Consider the following 20027-nt stretch of genomic DNA (forward strand, 5'->3'; position numbering starts at 1 on the left):
TTCCTTGTGGTTATCAGCATATACCTAGATCACGCGCACCTACAGTGATTTACTTGCATATACTGTATATATATATATATATATATATATATATATATATATATATATATATATATATATATATATATATATATATATATATATATATATATATATATATTATATATATATATATATATATATATATATTGAAACCCTATACCTTATGGGCAAATGTGAAAATCACTTGTGAACAGACGAGAATGTTGGTGGGAATATGAAATAAAAGATCGGAATAAACTATTTATTCTATTGCACTTGTTATTTATTGGACTAGAACACAATATAAATTAAGATTACAAAGATGACGTTGATTGTAAGACAAGGAAGTAGACCACCTTTGGGAATATCTATAGGTAAAGAATAAATCCATATATATCCATAAAAACGTGATTTTCCTTTCACATTTTACACGCCTTGCTCACTCAAGTATTCCAGACATTTCTGAAAGGCAAAGATAAACACGAAGTATCGGAAAACCTGTCTCAGTATGCCATGTTTGGTTCTCTGGTTATCTGTGTCGCTCTATTTCCTCTTATATTATGTTTCCTTTCTCCTCTATTCATTATGCACTACTGCTTCCTAATACATATTTCATATAGCACACTCTTAAACTTTTAAAATATCCCTAAAAAAAACAGAAACATGAATAAATAATGTCATCATTTTCCATCATGGCATATGCAAGAAATAATTTCACTTCCCAAATTACCTCGTTCATTTCCCTTCTAATTTAATGATTATCACACTCCAAGTGCTAATATTGAATCGATAGAATAAACACTAACTATACAGTATATAAAAATGTGAATAAAGTGGAGCCACGCAGTGAAAGGGTTAATAATACTAAAGAAGTTTTAAAGTGATGGATGAAAAGAAACATGTCACCATTTAATGTTTTGTAATTTAAATTATTATTGTTTCGTGATTTCAATTTTTATTTGAATATTCAACACTTAATATGAAGCTCATTTGAGCACTAAGCCGGCCAGCAAAGCTCACTGCGAAACCCTTGTTCATTTCACGCAAGTTGCTAGGTCAATTCGGAGAAAGCTGTGCTGGCGACCATCGTGGAAAGAATCGGAAAGAGTCCTCTCAAACCCCTACAGAAGCTAAAGTTACTGAAGCAACATGTCATCCCAAAGCTTCAGTACAAGTACACTACGTCAAAGGCTGAGTCGCAACAGCCAAAATCCTGCGGCCAGCGGCCAACAAAACGGGCAACATGTATGGAGGAAAGTGCCCAGTGTGCCGCCACCTTAAAATTAACCTCATTTCAGTTGTTAATCTATTTCATTATTTTGCTTGTACTTAAATTTTGCCTGTAGTAGTGTACCCTGTAGTAGTAATTGAGCTACTGGGTACAATACATAGAATTGTGACATATTGTAGCTTTATTAGAAGATGGTGAATGGAGTATGTTTTAAAATTTTCTTCTATTGTAGAATATATGCTCATGAAAATTACTGTATGTATGGAGCTTCATAATTGAATAAATTTAAGGTAGACTGGTAATTAATGCTGTAAATGATAATACAGTGTGGTAAGTACAACTAACCTCTGCTCAAGCATGGATATGAACCTAAGGTTAATACAAAACCCTCCAAGTTACACTTCTCTTACACTGAAAAGTGTTTGTATTTATTGAAATGGTGGAAATGATTTACTTCCCTTATCCTGAGAGAGGTGAAAGGGTGACTAAACTAATTCTTATGTACTGTATCTATATGTACTACAGTATATGCTGCTGACAGAGTTTCTTCTATCTAATTGTCCATTCATGGAAATTGATGTTACATTCAGTAAATGAAAATGATTTTGCAGATCAGAATGAGCTTGATAACTAGCAATTTGCAGCTTTTTTTACCTGAATTTTAACATCTCTGTAACATAAAACGTTTGTCTGGTACATCACCTTTCTTGATTACCAGTATGTAGTTGAGTTCAATGTTCTCAGGGTATTGTACTACAGGTAATAAAATGAGATTAAATGACATACTACAGTTACTGTATGTATAATTTTCAGAATGGCTGTCTTTGCAGTAACAGGATGGATACCAATGAAAATTGCAGGGAAAGGCTTCAAATGGTTTTGGAACAAGAGCAAGCCTCTGGCTATTACTGTTGTTGTTGTGATAAGTGCTGTCAAGATCCATAGCTATGTTAAAAAGCAAAATAGAAGGTACAGTATTCTTTTACAGTACTGTAGTACTTGGTTGTCAAGTAAGTACTAGTAGGCAGGTATCAAACAGGGAGGTTCTACCACCTGGGAAGATATTGGAAGCATAATGTGTTGTCTAATGGTAGACCCTGCTGCCATATGTCTTTTTGCCTCATTTACATGCAATTGCAGGGTCTCAATTGTTTCTTTTTGACAACACAACATATATATCGTTTCTCACTCTTGAATTTTTTTATTTTATCCATACTGTATCTGTATTTATTTTTAGTTAATTTTTGTATTCCCCCGTCTCCGATGTGGGTTGATGACTTGTGTCCAGGTGGGCTAATCCCTATTAAAAAAAAAAAGGCTTAATCATATGTATTGTTCAATACCTAATCCATTATTGGTTGGCTATCCTATCTGTAAATTAATGTCTCTTTGTCCCCCAAAAGTAAACTTTGTTTTCATGCAGAATAAGTCCCTTGTGGTCTTGAAAATTTGCAAATGCTATACCAAAGAAAATTTAATATTCAGTGATTTAAATGGCCCATGCATGGGAATCCTCTGGGCATGGGAGGCTAAGACATTAAGGGTGAAATCACTTTCACCTGCTGGGCCTGCAGTGTAGCTGCCTGTACATTCCTCCTCACATAATGTTGTCAGAAATGACATTGGGGTTAAGAACCTGACAAGATAGACTTAGTGACCGCACAGCATAGAGAGCTGCCATCAAGTAATTGCTGATAACCCATGCAAGCATGGACAATGGCCATAAAATGTTAATGGTGATGACTAAACCTGTTTTACTTTTTATTAACCTTTACTGTACAGTACAGTACAGTATAGTCATGATTTATGCGGATTTCCTTTACGCGGTTGGTCATTTACGTGGCACCTGGCCAGACGCGACAATTATTAGTTGCGCGGTACATTCCATCATTTACGCGGGAAGCGGCACGGGCAGGGTGCGTGCTAGGTCACCCAGTCAACAAAACATTACCGAGTTCTTCACCCACCACAGCCAGCCCAAGTCAGTGATGGTGATAGTGAGGATATGGACTTTGAGGGGTTTGGCAAATAGACCCTGCTAGCCTCTGTGGTGGATAGTGATACAGGTGATACAAGTGATACAGGTGAGGGCCAATAATCTGCCCTCTGCCTCGTAACCAACCCCCCCATCCCCATGTGCCCAGCCATCTCTTCTACTAACTTAAGTGTTAAAAAACCTAATATTAGTGATATTTCTCTTAAATATTAATTGTGTTTGCATACCATCATAAAATTAAGAATTGTGTTTGCATACCATCATAAAATTAAGATGTTATTTTTACTACAAATTATGTATTGTGTCGTAAAAAGTGTAGTTTGGGGGTCGGATTAGAGGGTTTCCACCAACACAGGAGATTTATGAAAATATTTTATAAATTAAAAGAATAAATTTTAATGAAAAAATACATAGAAAGATATAATGTATTGTAGTAAATTACAATCTCACTAATACTTTCAGACAGTTTGTTTAAGGTTGACCATCTGCCATCTCTCCAAACTTGAACTTACTCCTCTTACATGGAGCCCAACTGGCTTTCCATCTTCTCCAATAAAATGTTCTTTGATCAAGTTACCATATCTTGGGTGCTGTTAATGAAGTGTTGGAGTGGGCAGAAGCCCTTATATTGTTTGTCTTCTTTCTTGACAATGGTTCAAGTGGTAGATGAAGCCACACCCAAGCTATTACAGCACTGTACCAGTATCAATTGTATGCTCACTCACCTCCTCATGTCTTACTACAGTAAAGTACAGTGCCTGTCAACAGAAAATGTACTTCATAAAATACGGTACTCTATTTCACGAAAGAATTGAGCTTTCAAAATATGAAATTTAAGAGGATGGAGTAATTTTCTTTTACAGCATATAATTTTCCACATATTATTACAGAAGAGTAAATGAGGAGATAGGACAACCAGTCAACTGATTCATTGACTATTTGTGGTGGTGTGAGTCTGAAGGAGAATAATAACACTGAAAACTAATTTGTAGATTTAATACCATAGAGAATAATGAAGTAAGTTAGCGAAAATATATTTATGGAAACTAATAATACAGTGGTCCCCTCAGTTAACGAACGGATCAATTACCAAAATTTTGGTTAACGAATTAGCTCCCATAAAGATTTTCAGTTCGATTAACGAACGAAACTTTGATTAACAAAATCCTTACGACAAGCACGTTTTGTTGTGCGCATCAGCTGATCGGCTAGCCCGCCAATACAGAAATTGGTTCTATGTTTACATTTGTTTCCAGTGAAGTAAATATCAAGAAAGTTGGTCTCTTGAATATTTCTGCATTTTTTATATTAAAATTATTGGTCATTCTGAAATTTAGTTAACATATTGATAATATAGACGGTACAGGGAACAGTTTTTGTGTGCCCATCAGCTGATTGAATCACCCAACAACGCTTCTCAGTTTAACTTTGTTTACAGTGGAGTGAACATTGATTTTGTTTGTCTCTTGAATATTTTTGCATTTTTACATTAAAATTATTGGTCATTCTGAAATTTAGTTAATATATTGATAATATACAGTGCAGAAATTATTATGAAACATGAAGAAGGCGTTAGAACCAATGCACTCTGTAAAGAATATGGCATGTCATCATCGACTGCCTCTACAATCAGCTGTTTGATATGAAAACAAAGCTGCTGGGAATATGATATACACACCTCAAAGTAAGTTAAAATACAGTATTCTATTGTTTTTTATTTATTATTGTACAGTATACTATACAGTACAGTACTGTATTTAGTTTATATTTCATGTTTTGTTAATTCTATTACTGGTATACAGTACTTTGTACAGTATGTACTTTTTCTGTGAGTTGGAACCAATTACCCAATATCCCATTGAAATAATAGATTTGGTTAACGAAATTTTCGGTTAACGAACGACTCTGTGGAACGAATTGTGTTCGTTAACCGAGGGACCACTGTATAACCAAACTGACATACCGTATATACTCGTCTATAACCCCCCTCGTTTATAGGTCGACCCTGATTTTTTGACCAAGAAATCGTTAATTTACGATATTCCTCGTTTATAGTTCGACCCATGTTTTTGAGGGTAATGGAACAACAAAACCTTTACTAAAAACGCTCTACGTCCTATAAACTGGGGCTCGCCGTGCATGAAACACGAGTGCCGAAGGCAAATTGTTTACCATTTATTATTACGACACTTTACACTGAAACGCGGGTAGTTTCAACAAAAATATTGTACTGTATATTTCCATTCAAGTACTTATTCAAGTCAATTAGGAGGGAATATTATTGTAATACAACAGTTTTTTTAACTACAGTGGTACCCCACTTAACGTGGTCAATTGAACCCAGAGGGTCCCGCGTTAAGTGAAAACCGCGTTAAGTGAATAACAGAACATATGGGATTAATTCCAATAGAACCCAGCCCGACCCCCAAACTCCACTTTTTGACGACAAATAACTATGTTGTAGTAAAAATAACATCTTAATTTTATGATGGTACATGCACACAATTAATACTTAAGAGAAATACAGTCGCCAAGTTAATGTCCATTCAAATAATGGACTCAACTCCCTCCCCCTCTCACACTACAGTACACAGCCAGCTAACAGATGGTCGGTCGGTCCCTCCCTCCCCCCCCCACCCCACCAACCGTCCCAAGGAGATGTGTGGGATAACCTCAAACTAAAGTTAGGAAAATATAATTGACATTGCTGGATTCCTTGTAAGACCAGGAATATTTTGAATATAAATGTCATATATTTTTCACAAAAGATAACATACTTACTCAGATTAAACATTTTATCTAAAAATTGTATGTTTAATGCAAAAAATATGTTGTTTATATTCAAAATGATCACCAAATTATAAGAATTCCAGCAATGTAAATTATATTCTGGCCGGATAATTTGTATGAATTTTATGAGCTAAAACAAATATCTACAGTTAATAAAAAAAAAAATATATTCTTCAACACTATCTGTCAATCAAAGTACCCCACCTTGCCTCCCCCCCTCTTCCAACCGCGCGGTCAGTCCCAACCCTCCCCCCACCCCCCACCAATCCTCCATTCAAGAGTTTTTAACATTTAGTAATAATACCTCAGATTAAAGTTAGGATAATATAATTGACATTGCTGGATTCCTTGTAAGACCAGGAATATTTTGAATATAAATGTCATATATTTTGGACAAAAGATAACATACTTACTCAGATTAAACATTTTATCTAAAAATTGTATGTTTAATGCAAAAAATATGTTGTTTATATTCAAAATGATCACCAAATTATAAGAATTCCAGCAATGTAAACTATATTCTGGCTGGGTAATTTGTATGAATTTTATGAGCTAAAACAGGCAGTCAGGCAGGGTGGCGGGTGGGGGGTGGTGCGAATCTAAAAATAGCTCTCGAGCCGGACACTCACCGCGTTGCTGTGGAAAAATCCGCGTTAAGTGAAAGTTCAGCTTTGGCAAGGCACCGCGTATATGCGAAAACGCGTTAAGTGAAAGCGCGTTAAGCGGGGTAATACTGTAAACCATTGGCGATTACGGTAACATCTTTTGAACGAAAGAAAGCGAAAGTCATTGCTTTTCGTCACGATTTTATCCCACTTTCCACTGTAATACGTACGTAATTTCAGCAAAAATATTACATTTCCGTGAATGTATTATATCAAGCACAGTATGAATAGAATATCATTGTAATATAACAGAATTTTAACCGAAAACTATTAAAAAAACGAGTAACATCTCAAGAACAGAAGCTTAGGTAAAGTCTTTTGTTTTCGTCATGTATTTTATCCTATTTTACATTGAAATACATCACGTTTCAGCAAAACTACTATTTATTTCCGAGAATATATTCATTCAGGCGCAGTTTAGGTAAAATATACGTGTGATGTAATAGTTTTTTAACTGAAAACGATTCGAAAAACACGTACCCTGTAGCCCTGTTCAAGGAGAGGACTGGGAGAAGCTGTTTGGTGCTGCAGACAATGACAAGGAAAATGATTTTGATGGATTTTAATGAAAATATTCAGAAATATGGTATCGTAGTATTTATTCAAGTCAATTAGGATAGAATATTATCGTAATACAACAGTTTTTTAACTGAAAACCATTCGAAAAGCGATTACGGTAACATCTTTTGAACGAAAGAAAGCAAAAGTCATTGCTTTCGTCACGATTTTATCCCACTTTCCACTGTAATACGTACGTAATTTCAGCAAAAATATTACATTTCCGTGAATGCATTATATCAAGCACAGTATGAATAGAATACCATTGTAATATAACAATATTTTAACCAAAAACTATTAAAAAAAATGAGTAACTTCTCTTGAACATCGGAAGGTTAGGTAAAATCTTTTGTTTTCGTCATGTATTTTATCCTATTTTACATTAAAATACATCACGTTTCAGCAAAACTACTATTTATTTCCGAGAATATATTCATTCAGGCGCAGTTTAGGTAAAATATACGTGTGATGTAACAGTTTTTTTACTGAAAACGATTCGAAAAACATGTGTACCGTCTAGCTGATACAGCTGGTGATGCGTGATGCGTCATGCGTCGTTGTAAACAATAGGAGGTTGAAGTAGATAACCGGGTATTATATTAAGTGTGAAATATCGAAAAGATTTTTAATACCGGTATTTTTTGTAGATCATTGAGAACTGTGATACCGTATATGATATGATAAGTTAGCCTGTGCTAAGAACTTCAACATAGACTACTGAAAGCACGTTGTAAGGTAATTTAGCCTATTGTAAGTTGGTGAGCTTCATTTACTGAAGGAACTGCACAACTTTTCATTACTAATTGGTAAATATTTTACATTTCCATTGTTTACTGGCAGTAAATGGTAAATATTTTTCATGTCTGAAGCTAAAAGTTGCTCCTCGCCCTTCCCATCATGCACGGGTTCAACCTAACAAAACGATTACGCATGTATAGGACGACCCACAATTTTTTGCCTAAAAATTTGGTCTTAAAAACTCGAACTATACACGAGTATATGCGGTAGTCTGGTTTATTGCATGCTTTCCTTAAGACACATGCTCATGATAATATCCACTTCAAGTATTCTACTGTACCTGCATTTTTACATCCATTCTGATGGTTTTCCTTGACTGTTTGGCCGCATTACAATAATACCACTCATGTTTTTTCTAGATATTTTGGGTGAACAATATATAAAAAATAATTATAGTACCATAGTGGAGTAAATACCGTACATGTCTGTAAGGACTATTCAAAACTGACAGTCAGTTAGTATTCAGTGTATGTCTCTTTTTGTCATATGGTCTCGCATGGAAATTTTGTACTGTTTTAGAGTTTTATAACAAAGCAGTGTCCTAAGAGAGCAGTTGCATATATCAATGAGGAGGAGGAGAGGGGGTGGCCATAAGTGGATGGAAATAAAAGAAAAGTACATTCTTTTGAGTCTTGCCCCCCCCCCCCCTTTTCCAGAAACTTATATCTGCCATTGTAAGAGAGAATGAGTTGTCAGAGGTATGCTATTACACTCTACTAGTTTATGTTGGAAGGGCCATAGATGGATGATTATTTCAAAATAATACACATTTTCAATTATGGCCAAAGTGGTTTTAAACATCTCTCTCTTTTTCAGCATAAAAAACTTGCTAGTGTATTAATGAAGTGTAAAGTATTCTCTTAAAATTATCAGCAGCTTTGATATCTTTTATTTACTGTATTCTCATACTATTTCACAATAATACACTTTACATTAATTTTATGCATTCATTACTCATACTGTATAGTGTCTCAGTAAAGTTTTTAGGTAATTTACAAAAATTTTGAAGCATCTAATTTGCACTTATAATTTTTAGTAATTTACAGAATTTTTGAAACATTAAATTTGTGCTTTTAAATTTCTGACACGTGTTGGTCAAAACTTTTATGTATTATTTCCTAAAAGTTTGCAGACCATGGGAGTTTCTGGTTCATAGAAATCTGTATGTTAACCAGGCTGTACAGATCATGTGGAATACCGTAAGTTGCGACGTATAAGTTGACATTTTGAGCTTGAAAAAATCTCTCCAAAACCAGAGGCCGGCTTATATACCGAGTATAAAATGTGAAGCTTTACCACAGAGTGGTAAACAAGTGGAACAGCCAGCCCAACACTCGCTGTGCATCACTTAGTGTAACTCCCGTGGCCTGCCGCTAATATTTCCTACAGAAATTCATGTTTGGTAAACTTATTTAACATAGAGATTATAATAAAATAGTAAATTCAAGTATGTATAATTAAATGAACACAACACCACACGCCATTTCCAACAGCTGATGCACAGTAAACAATCGAACAGAACGCCACTAAACCCAGGCAGCCAGCCAGACAACTACCCGGTACTACGATATGTGTGCCATCTGCACAATTTTATGATAGCGCTATAGGTTCAGCTTGAAAATTGAGTCATATTTCATCTTTTTTGCTGTGGGAGCCGTGGGGATAAGATATTTTCAGCTGTTTAAAAACTGGATACTCTGAGTGTTAAACAGCTACTACTGGACAAGAAGACATCTACAGTGTTGTCAGGTTGGTGTGTGGGTAATGATTGGATGCCAGCAAGAGCATAAAGCCACGATGGTTTAGTAAATTGCCATGTAGGCTTGTTCAGTGTATGGGGGGGTCAATAAGCGGATGACAGTTTAAGTCTAAGCTGTGTTCTGACAGTGTAACTGACCCATAGTTTCTCAGCTGGCTGTGTAGAGTTGGTGGCGCCACTGGCAATTTGTTTACACCAGCTGATGCAAATGGTGGATCGTAAATATTGAAAGGTATTACGGTAAGTGTCTTGATGAAAGTGGCGAGGCCTTATTACACACTTTTGCCATAGGCTATATGTTTGGGCCTTGGGAGGTCGACTTATACGGCGAGTATAGGCCTAAACCTGAATTTTGAACTAAAAATCTTGAGGTTGACTTATATGCTGCATCTTACTGTATTTACTTGTCCGGGGCAAGTGACATGAAATTATTTACCTTGACAATTTTTTTGGAGCCAACTTGCTTGCTTAGATTTTTTTATGGGAAAATTTATATAAACACTTAAAATGTTCAAATTTATTGTGTGTATTAACTCAGAGATAACTTGTGTTTATGTAAATGGTGTCAGTGGCAGTAACCCTTGTCATGTGATGTTATTACTCCAGCCAACTTACACCTGCAGGTTGTGTGGGGAGGTGAAAGTGATCACCTTCGATCACCAACCTTAACTACCACTCCTACCCCCTATGATCTGGTGGTGGTAATGGTTGTCATGGAAGGTCATAACTCCTGTTCTCTCATGCCAACAACCTCTCAGCTTTGAAATGTTGACAACTTGACACCACTTAAAAAGAGGAGGGTTGATGGCTTAATGTAGAGATAAATTACAGTACTGTACCTGCACCTGACAGAGGTCACTCATCCTTGTTCACTGATGACAAGGGGCCTGTTAACAGACCTCCCCAGTTAAACATGTACAGTGAGATGGGGTCATGCAGCACCTAACAGTGTCCTGTCTAGGTATTTTCCTCTCAAATTATTAGTTTGTTTTCCAAGCAAATGCCGGGCACATGGACATAAAAAATTATTATTTTTGTTATTGTTGCATTTTCGCCCCCTGGACCCCGATGTGGGTCGATGGCCTGTGTCCAGGTGGGCTGATCCCAGTAAAAAACAACAAAAAGAAACCACTTTCTTAGGCCCTAGTCAGGACACATTTTGGTTGCCAGTCACTGCTAAACTGCACAGCTTGATATCAGCATAGGTAGATGACCTGAACTTCTATAGTTCACGACTAACAAGGAGAATGATCTTTTAATACAGTTATATCTATAAGTTTTTATATGTTGAGCAGATTATTACTAGATTTCTATACTAAATTTTTTATATTTAACAGAAAGAAGTGGAATAATGCTGGAAAGGATGTTGTAGTGTTGCACATGTTTCCTCGTGGACACTTTTGTCCTAATCTCTCTCCCTTCGTAGTGAAGCTGGAAATGTATCTGCGGATGGCAGATATCCCTTACCAGGTACTGTAGGTAGTTTGTAATTAATTTATTTTATTTGTGCTAGTTAAACTTTGTTTTGGACAAAGGTTTCATGCCTTGTATGTATTTTTTTCATTGTGTCAGTACTATTGTAAGGAGGCAACATGCATTTATAGTAATTTTTTTTTTTTTAGCTGATACTAGGCTAAGAAGCCCCCCCCCCTCCCTTGCAACTCATTGGCTCATACATAATGTTTGATTATGGGTAAGATGTGCCAAAAGTGTCATAGATGAAAATTGTCTTGTTTTTGTCTGAACTTATCATTAGAAAAAAATATCAAATTATGTTCTCTACTATAAATTGACCAGGGTTTGTCTGCAGTTGCCTCTGTAGAATGAAATATGAACTGTGTGTAAGAAATTAAAGCTAAATATAAACAGAACTGAAAATGCCAGGGAGAAAGAAAGCAGCAGTTATGGCACATTATAAAGATGTAAAGGGTGAAGGGTTTAAGACATGCAGGGTGAAATGTATATTTTGATGTACTGTCCTGAGCAAGAATGGAACAAGAATTATGAAACATTGAAAACTGTTTGAAGTGTATTGATGATATAAATAAGATACTGTATAAGCTTTGGGTAGAGTTCCCTTAACTTGGCTTATATATAAATAAGTTGAGGGGTTAAGTTACAAACCCAAAATGGTCTTTTCTCCATTTATTGGTAAGACTATTTTGGTCACAGTCTATTAGTAGATGAGCCGTAATATACACTGTAAGCTGTGAGTGTTAGTTAAGGACGGGGGCTCGGTTTGACCGAGTTTGGTCACCCGTCCGATTCTCGTGAAACGCAAGTGAAGACTGGTGCCTGTGAGGGGACTCTGAAGGAGAGGCTGGGCTGACCCTACCTTCTCAAGGTCGGCTTACTGATAGAGGAATTTCTCCTCACGTGAACAGCACATGGCACCTCACAGCTTATGGAAAATTACAGTAGGTTGATTGGGTTATATAAACTAAATGTATTAACCCAAATTTATATAATTATTATTGCCATGAGACAGGGGCCAATACAAAGAAATACCTGAGATCAGATAAATCTGGGGTTAATTTCTCGCAATATCTAAACCCCTTGTCAATTCATCTTAACCAGTTGTGCAAGGAAATGGCTGTTTTCACCTTTTTGAGGGGACTAAGTCTAGCTACAATGGCTAACCAAAAAATAATAATTATCCAACAAAGAATATTGTATAGAACAAATCAATTATCATTTTAAGTGAAATTAGAGAAAAGAATGCAAAGAAAAAAATACAAGGCCAAAAGACTTTTTCCATCACTAGTTCTGATAACTAACGAGTCTTAACAATCTATAATGTTCTGAGGTTCACTCTTGTGGAAGCATGTTTCCATTATTGTACTCTGTTTCCATTTAAATTTCACTGAAAACGTTGTTAGATGCAATGTATATGATGTGAACATCCTTCATTTTTGTGGATGATGTGAGTTATATTATTTTGTACCTTAATAATTGGAATGATATATTTTGTAATTATATAAGAACTATTGTTCTTATATCTTTATTTTAGACTAATGTATTTGGACACTGGTATATATATTTTCTAAATTGTTTCAAAGTACAGTTTTAGAGAAGGTAGCTGAGGTGCAGAGGTACAAGAAATTAGAAAATACAATCAAGAAAAGTTAAGGGTAGAATGAGAGGCTGATGGGCATAACTGGGGAGGAGAAAGGGGCACATGAGGATCAACTACAAGTAAGGAATGCTGACAGTAGGAAGAATTACTGTACAGGGATATGAAAAGAAGGATAAAGTAATGGCAAAAGGATGCTAAAGTTGAGAGAGGGAAAATTTGGAGAATGTTTGCAACAGAATTGATATAATGGAACAAGAAATTTTGATGGAACAAAGGGAGTCAAGTAAGAAAGCTGAGAGAATAAAAAAGAAATATCAGTTAAATATACTGTACAAGCAGGGATGTATGGTACTCTGGGAAAAAATGTGCAGTGGAGATGTGAACAATATTATGAGCACCTGTTGAATGTGGCTGTTGAGAGAAAGGTAGAGTTGTCCTGTTGGAGGAGAAATTATAAATGAAAAGTTGAATGAGGAAAATGTATGTAGGTAAGACATGAGATAGGCTGTAAGCATTAGAATGGATAAGTGCTTAATGTAGTTGGAATCACCCAAGTGTACTGTATAGGTTACCGTATGCATGATAGGCTAAGTACCAAGGGAATAGCAAGAGTTTGTATAGATCCACTGTATAAAGTGAATGGCACAAAAATAAATGTACAGTACAGGGTATTGTATAAATTATGGATAAGTTTATTAACCTTGCAGAGGTGTATAGTACAGTATTAAAGAGTCATTGTTCCATCAAAAAAAAAGTGTAAAACTGGTTATGCTTTCACAGAAAACAATAAAAGATTGAAGAAAGAAGAATTATTTTTGTTGATTTAAAGTTATGCATTGTAGTTTTCAAAACAAACAACTTGTGTTTTGCCCAACAAAAAGCTGAGTAAATTCTGTACTATAAGTGGAATACAACAAAATATTGACATTTTAAACATTACATTGGTGAAATCAGAAATTAGGTATGAATAATAAAAAGGCTGATAAATTGAAAAACCGGAGTACAGTCCAGGTATTGGAAATTTATTCCAAAATACAGTAGTTCACTTTCTTTTTAGTTTTAGCCATTACTTTTTCATGTTTTGTTATTTCATTGGTCATTATAAGTGTCTAGGTACCGGTATGTGAAGGTGGTTTTAGAATTTTTCTAGCGTGTACAGTTTTGCTGTACAATATATGATTTTAGAATAAAAAATCCATCCCTAACAGTTGTTCAACACAGTCATTGGTTAAAAGTTTCAATAAATGAAATATTGAAAATTAAACAAAACAAATGTAAAAAAAAACAAATAAATACTTTAATACACAATGGAGGGCAGGAGTATGTGAGTGAGATGCCAGGAGAAAATTTAGAGGGAAAGTGTGCAGCACATTCTGATGTGACTGATAGGAGACTACATAAGTGCTCAAGCCCCACATTAGGAGGGATTACCATATATCTAATTAGGGTTGGATTACCATGAGAGAGAATCTCAAGCATCAATCAGAATTACTTGATTTTGGGTGTATTTTTTTATCTTAAGTGACACAAATACGTGTCAGTGCCAATTGGAGTAGATAATGATTGACTCAGGATTGCATCCTGGTGCATAAGAGTGTCAGTGTCAGTGTGCCCAGCCTTGCGTGAAATGCAGGCTATAACAATATTGATGCAACCATCAGAAATTCATGTGTTTGTTTTTATGGTTATTTTTTAACAAACAAAAATTATGATTATTTTTAGGTGGACTATGAAGAACCAGTGGGACCAAAGGGTAAATGCCCATGGATTACACTCAATGGGGAGGAAATAGGAGATTCCCAGCTGATAATGGAGAAGCTTGGACCAATGTATAACAAGGACTTCAGCTCTGCCTTAACACCTGAACAGAAGGCAATTGCTCAGGGCATGAGGATTATGGTTGACGAACACTTGTTATGGTAAGTTAATATACTGTAGTTATATGTAGATACTTGACTGCTCAGGCTTACCAGTTTTTCAGGCTTCTACAAGAAGTATCATTTGGTTGATATTGTAAACTTGCTTTTGTCACAGATCAGATTCATCACCTTCATACAGTTATTCCCTTTTTCTTTTTCCCTGAATATATCAGTCAAAATTTGTCCTTTCATAACTGGTTAAAAGCAGTTTAATTTTTTATCATTCACATCACCTCATGCCTATCACAATCACTCCACAAAACAGTGATGAAAATTTGACAGAATATTTAAAAGAAAAAAATTATTTGACAATACCTGTAAAGAAAGGCAGAGGAAAAATTAAAGCCAAGTGATCACAAGTGCTTATAATAACCTCATTGACTAATAGTTATTTATAGGGACCCCAGTGATAATTCACACATTTGGAAAGACTCCATCAGTGAATGTATGCATATGGTCTGGACATGTTGTGTCCATTTTGCCAGAGCTGAAGTCTCTTCTAGTTGCTTATTGAAATCTATACGTATACCTAGAAAATGACAGTGCAACTTTGCTTAACATACCATTGATACATGTATTTTGCCCCCATAAAGCAGTGCTTGTTTTTTCCTGATTGTAATAAGAGTTTTGTGTACAGTATACTGAAGTAAGCCATGGTGAGAGTGTGCTTCACATTTTCCTCTATGATACATACCCATGCTCTCAAGATTTGTTGTATGTCACAGACCTAAGTTTATTATGACAGATGCAGTATGTCTTTCCCCTTAGAGGGATTTTAGTACAGCAGTGTTTATTTTTATTGATGGCATACGACCCATGTATTTTTTTAAACCACACCCCATATTAATTTCATTAGCATTTTCCTCTTTATATCACATCTAATATCAACTACTTTACTGTTCTCACTTCAAAAATTGTTCCATTAGCTATACCCATACCTTGCTTATTTTTGGTTCATCTTGTGATTCTACTATAGTGTACTTAGTTGAAAAATTAAATTTTCTGGACAGTAAATGATTGCCTGAACCCTAGCCACCTCCTTATCATGGCGACATCGACTGCAGGAATGAAACCACTCCAAATGACCTTAATAATCCCGCTACTTTTTTTGTAGAAACTATGAGACAATTTTCTATTCCATCATGTTAAAGACTATAGAGGGGAAAAAACATCCAAACTGTTGGATCTCATCATAACTAAGGAAGATGGTATGGTGGCCAGTTTGGAACATCTAGCCCCCATTGGCACCAGTCACCATGTAATGTTGTCCAAGATTCAAATATTACAAAGGTGATTATGACAGGATTGGGGGAGGAGATGAGGGGTATTCACTGGCCTGATTCGCTGAGAAACAAGATGGCAGATACTATGCGAGATATCATAGCCAGTAAAGTGACCTATTTGATTGATAAATATACAGTACAATAGGGTCGGGATCTATTACGAGATAGGGTCCAACGATGTTCGCTATACTGTATACTAAATCACAATACGGTCATCCCTTGGTTATCACGCCTAATTGGGACCACGCCGAGTGCGTGATAACGAAAAACGCGATAATGAAAGTACAGAACCTATGGAATTTATTCTAATTGGTTCCAGGCACCCAAGACCCAAACCCAACTTTCCCATTTTACGACCATTTAGACCCACTAAATACTGTATATATATAATGTTTTGGTAAATATCAGAAACACATATAGGCATGGCTAGGTTTATTACAAAGTGATGAAAAGGGTACGCTCAATACTGTAGTCCACAAAACATGTAGCTATGCTTTTTTTATTTGGTCCCCCATCATAGGAGTCCGTTTTCTCTCTTCAGGACGCCTGAGTCTTCCGTTTTCTCTCAATCTTAGAGTGCACCTGAGACTTTGTTATTCCTTAGTGATGACACAGAATTTGATATTGCAACTGGGGTTGCAATTGTTGAGGCAACTTAGATATGTCTGATTACAGTTGGAATATTCAAGATCCATTGTGAGTGATGTTTAAAGCTTCAACTGTCTTTATGGTTGGTAAAACTTGTCAAGTCTGTCAGTCTGAGTGGCATGTGTGAGTGCTTGTGTTTGTACAACCGCTTTCATTCAGACCCACTAAAGATATAATGTTATGGTAATTATCAGAAGCACACATAGGCATGGCTAGGTTTATTACAAAGTGATGAAAAGGGTACGTTCAATACTGCACATTGGGTAGTCCACAAAACATGTAGCTATGCTTTCTTTATTTGAGTGCCCCCCTCATAGAAGTCTGTTTTATCTCGCTTCAGGACGCCTGAGTCCTCCGTTTTCTCTCAATCTTAGAGTGCACCAGAGACTTTGTTATTCCTAAGTAATGACACAGAATTTGAAATTGCAACCCCAATTGCAACTGGAGTTTCAATTGTTGAGGCAACTAGATATGTCTGATTACAGCAAATGTGTTTTTGTCAATTTGAAGGTGAAAGATTTTATCCTCAATAGATGTAGGTGAACCAAGGGGTAAACATTATACCTGGAGGCAAATGCGTGATAACCAAATTCTCGACCTGAAAAATGCGCTATAACGGCAGGTGTGCAAACTTTGATGGAGGCGTGATAACGATAATCGCGATAACCAAGTGCGCTAAAACCAAGGGATGACTGTACTGTATAAAATGACATGTAATCAATGGGGAAAATAGGGTTAGGTTCTGGGAGGCCCAAAAAAGGTGACTAAACTTGACTTAACGAGTTCATTTTTTTACTAACTAAAGCACCAATGAACACTAGACTCGGGAACAACAGGCTGTGTCAATATCAATATCAAGGAACACCAGACTAGGCAGCTCATACACCATCCCGGGAACACCAAAGTCGGCAGCAGACGCCACACTGCCACCCTCACTTGACAATGCCACACCTACATAAATGAACAAACCAAAAATATTAGCTACAGTATTAAATCTTTTCCATTAAGCTCTCCATTCTCTTCACTTCACTTTTCACGTCACTAGCAACCCATTTACACTCACCTTAGAAGTCGTAATCTGCAGCAGAGTCGGCTGTTTACTCCTCAGTCACTCAGGAAGACTGTGCGGGCGACCGGGGCGAGCGTGAATGCGTGAGTGAGCAGCCACGGTGGCACCTCTGGTGAGCAAATAACGCATTTGTTTGCCATGGCGTTAAATATGAAGTACTGTACTGTATTTCCTGCCTGATTTCCCTTGCGAAATAAATAAATTTATCGCTATATTGGAAATTGTCGATAATTTTGGTAGGCGCGACATAAAAAATTTGTTATAAAAAATCGCTATATATCCTGACCCTACTGTATATCCAAGACCAAACAGACTGGCTTCTGAAATACAAGGAGACCATTACACATGAATCATGCCGTGGTTGACAAAGTTAAAAAAAATCTCGGAAATTCAAGAAGTGGGTTATAACAAATGATGAGCAGTGCAGGAAGATGTATGCCAGGTCCAGGAACCAAGCAAAGTCAGAGTGCAGAAGGGCTGAAAAAGAGTTCCAGAAGCAGATTGCAAGTGAGGTTAAGTCAAACCCGAAGGCTTTCGATCGTTTTGCGGGTGGACGTATCGGCTCTGAGGTATGAAGATGGCAGTTACGCAGACTCAGATCAGGACAAGGTGGAGGCGTTAAACATTCTTTCTCGGTGTTTTCAAGAGAGGATGTGAGCACTTCCTGCGTTTGAGGAAAGGCGGTTTGGCAGTGCTGACTCACATTGTGTTCTCGGAAGAGGGTATAAGAAACAAATTGTCAAAACTAAAGGTTCACAAGAGCTCTGGCCCTGACATAGTGCATCCCTGAGTAGTAATTGTGGAAAATAGCAAATGTGAGTCTTATATTCAAGCAGGGCAATTGCCATGCCATGAATAATTATAGACCAGTGAGCTTGACCTGCTTAGTGTTTCAAGTACTAGACAGCATTATAAGATATGTCATGGTGGAACATCACTTCTAAACAACGTTGTAAAGGATTGTCAACATGGTTTTATGCTGGGATGTTTCTGCTTGATGCAAATACTCTAGGTGCTGGATGTTTGGATTCAAATTCTGGATCATAGTGGCAATATCGACAATATACATCTTTGACTTTGCCAAGACTCTTGACAGCGTGCCCCATGAAAGGTTGAGAATTAAACTGGAAGGGTACGAGATTCGGGGAAGAGTCCTAGCATGGATTGTAGAATTTCTTCATGGCATAAAATCATCAGTATTAAATAATACCTCAGATTAAAGTTAGGAGAATATAACTGACATTGCTGGATTCCTTGTAAGACCAGGAATATTTTGAATATAAATGTCATATATTTTGCACAAAAGATAACATAGTTAATTTGAGAAAAATTTTTATCTAAAATTTGTATGTCTAATGCAAAATATATGATGTTTATATTCAAATTGATCATCAAATTATAAGAATTCCAGCAATGTAAATTATATTCAGACCGGGTAATTTGTATGAATTTTATGAGTTAAAACAAATATCTTCAGTTAATAAAAAAAAAAATAATTCTTCACGGGGTAACAGATGGTCGGTCGGTCCCTCCCTCCCCCCCACCCCCCACCAACCGTCCCAAGGAGATGTGTGGGATAACCACTAAATTTTAATAAATAATACCTCAAACTAAAGTTAGGATAATATAATTGACATTGCTGGATTCCTTGTAAGACCAGGAATATTTTGAATATAAATGTCATATATTTTGCACAAAAGATAACATAGTTACTCTGAGAAAAATTTTTATCTAAAATTTGTATGTCTAATGCAAAATATATGATGTTTATATTCAAAATGATCACCAAATTATAAGAATTCCAGCAATGTAAATTATATTCTGGCCGGGTAATTTGTATGAATTTTATGAGCTAAAACAGGCAGTCAGGCAGGGTGGGGGCAAATCCTAAAAATAGCGTCTCGAGCCGGACACTCACCGCGTATATGTGGAAAAAATCCGTGTTAAGTGAAAGTTCAGCTCTGGCGAGGCACCGCGTATATGATAAAACGCGTTAAGTGAAACCGCGTTAGGCGGGGTAATACTGTATATATATATATTCACAATATTTTAGAATCGCAGTCATGTACTGAATATTCTATGTAAAAAATATAAATTTTTAATGAATTATTTCTAGTGTGGTCGACTTCCTACACAAATACAGGCTATAAATAGCTGTCTTATCTTCCCTCCCCCTCCATCCCTCTGTTCTGAGAGAGGTCTTGGTAAATAACT

The 20027-nt window shown here is 36.3% G+C and overlaps 1 protein-coding gene across 1 annotated transcript in view; it reads left to right on the forward strand.

Moving 5' to 3' along the window:
- The window catches only part of LOC121865023 (failed axon connections homolog), a 40117-nt gene that overhangs the window by 1901 nt on the left and 18189 nt on the right, over nucleotides 1-20027 (forward strand). The window contains exons 2-4 of the mRNA XM_042364323.1: nucleotides 2066-2221; nucleotides 11156-11288; nucleotides 14617-14813. Of these exons, the coding sequence (XP_042220257.1) occupies nucleotides 2067-2221; nucleotides 11156-11288; nucleotides 14617-14813 (485 nt within the window). The 5' untranslated portion in view covers nucleotide 2066. The remainder of the gene's footprint in view (nucleotides 1-2065; nucleotides 2222-11155; nucleotides 11289-14616; nucleotides 14814-20027) is intronic.

The sequence above is a fragment of the Homarus americanus genome, unplaced genomic scaffold, assembly GCF_018991925.1.
Source record: "Homarus americanus isolate GMGI-L3 unplaced genomic scaffold, GMGI_Hamer_2.0 scaffold2539, whole genome shotgun sequence".
NCBI lineage: Eukaryota > Metazoa > Arthropoda > Malacostraca > Decapoda > Nephropidae > Homarus > Homarus americanus.